Source organism: Myzus persicae, unplaced genomic scaffold (assembly GCF_001856785.1).
Source record: "Myzus persicae strain clone G006 unplaced genomic scaffold, MPER_G0061.0, whole genome shotgun sequence".
Taxonomy (NCBI): Eukaryota; Metazoa; Arthropoda; class Insecta; order Hemiptera; family Aphididae; genus Myzus; species Myzus persicae.
The window spans coordinates 1,239,825-1,246,078 of NW_019101024.1; the positions used below are offsets into that span (position 1 = coordinate 1,239,825).

At 23.7% G+C, this 6,254-nt stretch overlaps 1 protein-coding gene across 1 annotated transcript; it reads left to right on the forward strand.

The window, feature by feature from the left end:
• The first annotated feature begins 1,006 nt into the window (after nt 1-1,006).
• Nucleotides 1,007-5,168, forward strand: LOC111027355 (synaptobrevin homolog YKT6). Its single transcript, XM_022305724.1, has 5 exons — nt 1,007-1,326; nt 1,466-1,663; nt 1,726-1,826; nt 2,514-2,684; nt 3,658-5,168. Exons 2-5 carry the CDS (start codon nt 1,474-1,476, stop codon nt 3,790-3,792), a joined length of 597 nt encoding a protein of 198 aa, XP_022161416.1. The 5' UTR covers nt 1,007-1,326; nt 1,466-1,473; the 3' UTR covers nt 3,793-5,168.
• The last annotated feature ends 1,086 nt before the right edge of the window (nt 5,169-6,254 follow it).

Below are 6,254 nucleotides of genomic sequence, written 5' to 3' on the forward strand. Positions count from 1 at the left end.
TTCGATTTTTGAGTTTTGATAAAAATATGATTCAAACACGAGTAATTGCCTGTTGGAGTCAATTTAGTTTATATATTTATGTTATATATAATATGATTTAAACCCATGTTCGGCTAACATGTCTAGATATACCTAATCATTAGTTGTATTCCCTATAATATTTATGTTCATATCTAAAATTAATGAGTACCCCTTATCTGAATTGTCTATATCAAAAATATTACGTAAGTTTACCATAAAGCCGCGAGTGTTACTTGTAGGTGTTCCATAATAACGCAGTAAATTACCAAAGGTATGTTATTTATAGGTACATAGTGGCAGTTTTAAGATCAAGATCAACAGAGCCAAATTCATATAAATTTGCCATTAAGCCACAAAAATTATTACATTATATCAATTTGGTTTTGTTTGGTTGATGAAAAATATGTACTATAACTTACAATAGTAAATACAATACTTAACATGCAGGTCTCCACACTATGCCATGTTTCAGTTAAGATGTATTGTTTTGCTAAATAAATTATTGTAATAAATTTATAATTATTACATACAAATTTGATTGGGATAATCGTAACTTCGAATTTAAAAAAAAAATAAATGATAAACAATTTTAGTAATAATTTTCTTAGGTAGTTAGGCCTTAGGTAGGTAATATATTCTCAAAAATACCTATATCACTTTAATAATAATATTGAGTACATTATTATAATTTATGGGTACTATATAATGTGGAGTATAGTATAATGTATCTAATATTATATTATATTTAATGATAACATTATAAAAATTAACAATAATTCATAATTAATATTATTTTCGACCATATAACTTAGTTATATTGGTCGAAGAATATTATGACGAAGGCACAACTGCACAAGGTGTAAATATAATATTATATTATGTATTCGATGGTCGCATTGGTTGGATGCACTGCGAATAAAATCCCCTCTCGTGAATAAACTGTTGATAGTCAATTATTATTATTGTGTCCTTGTTATCATGTAAAATAACTTCAAATCTCCAAATAATATGTAGCATCCTGCATTCCTGTCTATAATAGTACATTCACATATTTTCACTTTTTTACGTTGAAGCCTAAATTCTCCAGATTTCATTCATTCGTTATCAACAAAAGTTTTATTGACCCATTGTAATATTATCTGATTGTTAAAAAAAATTTGATATAATTAATTATTATCGTTTTCAATATTGTCCTGTGGTATTACGTTTTGATTTTTTTAACACTACCATAAGATATTAAGATATTAAATAATATTTAGACTGCATTCTACGACTTTTGATTTCAATCAACTTTAAACAAAACAAGTAATTGATATTGTTTTAAGGAATTTATTTATCTTTTTAAATATTATTCTTACTTATTACATAATCCACAATATACATTTTATATTTAACTTTTTGATGTATCAAAAAACATTTTCATTGTATGACTTTTTTCTAACAGACACCAATATGGTGAAATTGTTTGCTATGAGTGTATTGTACAAAGGATCTAATGATTCAACGCTATTGAAATCTGCATTTGAACTGCAGTCATTTGGTTACTTTCAACGTAAAAGTGTGCAGGAATTCATGGGATTTGTAACTAAAACCATAGTGGAACGTACAGCGAGTGCTGCAAGGCAATCTGTAAAGGAAAAAGGTTTGAATCTGTAAATCCTACTAACAAAATTATATAGATTATTTGTGTTTATTAATTTTTAGAGTATATGTGTCATGTTTATGTACGGGCGGATAATTTGGCTGGTGTTCTAATATCCGATGATGAATATCCTCATAGAGTTGCTCATACACTTCTAACAAAGGTAAACTCATGACAAAATAAATGGTTATTGTGACAACATGGTGAAACTCAAATGCAATATTAGGAAAATAGTAAGAGTCTTTCATCACTTTTTATTGGTGGTTGAAATCCTATAATATTGTATTATATATTATAATAAAGTATAAGCTGATCAAAAGTTATGGAAGTCTCCCAACCTTTTATGCACGTAACTGAACAAAATTTAATTTGTTGTAAATTGTGATCATAACTATAACTTATCACCTACAGTCTTTTAAGTATAAAAATATAGGAAACTACATAATATGATCCTTATGTAAAAACATATTTCAATTATGTACTCTTAATTTTTTACTTCTCTTTTAACGTTAAGTTATATGAATGGAGGTATACATAAAACAAAATTGTCATTAATATTATCAATAAATAAGCAAATAAATTCAGTTTACCATTATTTACTCAATATTTCTAATTGAAAAACTATGATTGAGATTATTGAATAATTATGTAATATTTTTGAGTTATAATAATTTGAAGTTGTTTATTAGTTTTTACTTAAATTTACTTCATCTGAAGTGAACACTAGTTGCTTGTGAATAATACAGTACGTTCTAACAGTTCTATAAGATGAAAATGTGTCACTATTGCCTTGATGTCTATATTTAACTTATTATCTTCCTAATTAAATATAAATGTTTTTTTAATTTAGGCATTAGATGAATTTTCTGCAAAAGTTCCATCTCATAGTTGGCCAAAACTTAATGAAACACAGGTTACATTCAATGAACTGAATGCTATGTTAGCCAAGTATCAAAATCCCAAAGAGGCTGATGCTATGACAAAAATTCAACAAGATCTAGATGACACAAAAATAATTTTGGTAATCTTTTATTTTTAATACTTACTACTAAACTTAACATTTTCAATAGTTTTAAGTATAGATAAAAAAAATAGAATTTAATTATTTAGTTGATAATTTTTTATCATTACAACTACCTTTTATTGAATAAGACAAATGCAGTGTTTTCTACATAATTTCCGATGCTAAATAACATCTTCCTAATTAATAAAAATAAAAATCTATCATACCTTTGCTTCAAACTAAAACTGTATAGAAAAAGTATTCCTTCTTACTTTTCAGTTCTATAAATTATTTCTGAATGATTTTGTCCTTTGCACCATCCTTAATAATCTGTGACATTTCTCACATTATTTTGAATAATGTAAATAAAAATAATTTTGATAAATTGAATGTTTACACTTTATGATTTTATTTAATAGTTAATTTTTTAAACTCATTATTTAATGTATAGTAAAAACAATACTTTTTAAATTCTTGAATAAAACATATATACCAAAATACTATACATTTTAGTCATTGATACTCAATATATAATATAATTTTTTTACAAATACAATTAAAAATAATAAAATAATATTCTAAATAAATTTAATTAAAATCAATTGCAACTTTTTGTTACAGTTTTTAATTTTTTTTGAACCAAAATTTGTATTAAATAATTATTGGTTTTAATGAAATTATTAAAAGTATGAAACAATGATTTTTATTCTTGAAAAATACAACGTTGTCAATAAGACTGTGATGCGACTAATAATTTAATATATATTGTCGGGTTAATGTCTTTTTCAATGTTTCATAGTCCATATAATCAATCTCCCGAACTAAATTAGTTATTTGATATTTTTTTTTATGAACTTCATTTTATTAATTTGTCGATACTAGTAATATTATGCCTAACAAAATCTAAAAAAATTTTTTTTTAAATCAAAATCATAATAATGAACATTTTAATATTATATAATAATTACTAAAGTCTAAAACTATATTTCAGCATAGTACAATTGAAGCCGTTTTGGAACGTGGTGAAAAACTTGATGACCTGGTTGCCAAATCCGAAGGCTTAAGTATGCAGTCCAAAGCATTTTATAAAACTGCTAAGAAAACGAATGCATGTTGTCGGATGTAATGAATTTGATTATTACTACCAATATGACAACTGGTTTTAAGTATAAATAATTTTTTACTCAGTTAGTCAACAAAAATGTGACTACTTATAAGGATATAAAAAAACAATATTAAGGCTTATTTATTATTACATTCCGATCCCTTCCCAATTTATATTTTATACTGTAATAATCGGAGAAAAAAGTGTACTCATTAATTTTTATCCACAATTGGGGACATGATCAATATTTTATAATAAACTGGATATAAAATTTATTTTTTAACACAAAAAAAAACAATGAATTTAATAAAAAATTTAAATTAATCTGAAATTATTTCTTGAAATAGAAAACATTTTTGTTTATTATACTATTTTTTGTTATAACAGATCCTGCTTCATTATTCTGATTCAATTCGTCTAGCTATAAATACAATTAAACTAAATGCATTTTCTTAAATAAAGATGAAAATATACTAAATTATTAATTAAATATACCGATAATCTTTAGTTTTATTATATAAATTCTTGATATTAACTTATTTCTATATCTGCTTTTTTAACTTCTAAAAAAAAGTGTATAGGAAATGATTTAAGTTGTAAATTATCTTACAATTATCCATGACGTTCTTTGGTAAATTATTGTTTTGTTATATATGAATTTATAATTCAATAGCCATATAAATATTCTTTCGATTGAACATAATAGCTGCTAGAGCTTGTATAACTCCTAGAGTTGTGAGATATTATAGTATAAAGAAAAATAAATATTGAAACAACATTGATTATACCTAATCAGTTGTGTCTTTTGTCCATCTAAAAATGAGAAATAAGATGAGAATAATTTTAACATTTAACTTGATTTTATCTTCTACATATTCATAGTGTAATTCTTAAGTTTTTGCCAGTTTCTACCATTTATAATTGAAAAATATACATGTACTTTAGTGAAGGATCAAGAAACTGTTAAAGGTATCATATTTTTGTTTATAATATTTTATTATTATTATAAAAACAATTATTTAACTAATTTGTAGTTAATGAATTGTTTGATCTTTTAAATTATTGGATTTATATTTATTAAGGTCTTTTATTTAATAACTTTGAGTTTAAATCCTTCAATCCATAGAGCAATTCTATCATATTATCTACAATGTGATAGTGATGTGTATAGGAAGGAGCCCCTGGGTCATGCTCCACAGTGCAATTTCAAGTTCAATTAAAAGTTAAAACATATTCTGTAAATCATAGTACCCCAGCCCCTAACATTTAATTAGCTCATAGTGAAAATAATTCTTATTTATGCCATTGAAAGGTGATGTAAATGTTTGGATTTTAAATACATATTGTGATATTTTATGTCAGTTATTTTTTAATAAAACGGTTTTTTTTTTACAATAGAACGGTTTTGTTCCTTATATAGGTATACTTTCTAATACGCCCAAATTACACCTAAATGTGGATTTTTAATAAAAATAATTTTTATGAATTGTAATTATGTATTGAATTTCTTTATTCAATTTTAATGTTTTGTAAAATAGTTGTTATCTATGAAGTTAGTAGTTATTATAAATAATATTATGCTAAATATTATGTAATGTATTAATCATAGCCTTTTATTGTTATATTTTGTGATTTGTCTCAGTATATTTAATATAATGATAATATATTAGCAATTTGCCAATCATTAACGTTGGCTTTGGTTTTACATTATAAAATTTCCATACTTTTTAGATTAGTTTGTATGTCTTTATATTATTTAGGCAAATGTTGGGCGTTTTATTTATTTATTTGTAAGCAAATATTTAAATCATTATAGTTGATCAATAGTAAAACATTTTGATCTTAATATTATGTGTAAGTTATAAATACTTATATTATCGTGATGATATAGTATAACTATATTATCTTGATCATAATAATGATAATAAAAAAATATTTTAATCATGAAAAAATAGATTTTTAAATTATTACAATATAATATTTTCCTTCCCAAATGCATCAATCTGGTTAAATAATTAACCAATAGCTACTAATTAAGTTAAGGTCATTGAGTTATCTAAAAAAAAAAATTAATCCATAAAATATTCATACAACTAAAAATATTTTAAAATTTTGTTTGCTATTTTTAATTTAATTTAAAGCCTATATGGGTATGTACTATATACCATAGCATATTCCATCCTATACCTAGACTAGGAATATTATCACTACACATTTTGTCATTAATTATTTAAAGTCTAATAACTAAAACAGGTATGTTAAATTATCAATATCTGTTAAAATGATTAGATTTTTATATCTTTAAATTAAACAATAATCATACATCTTAGTTTAGTTAATAAAGCTTACTTTTTGTTCATATATTTTGTTATGAAAATGTATCTAGTGTATTAAAATAGATGCATAATTGTTTGTTCATCCTCTATAAACTCAAAAACTACTGGACTATTTTCAATAAGTTATATCAATTGATTCTTTGTGAC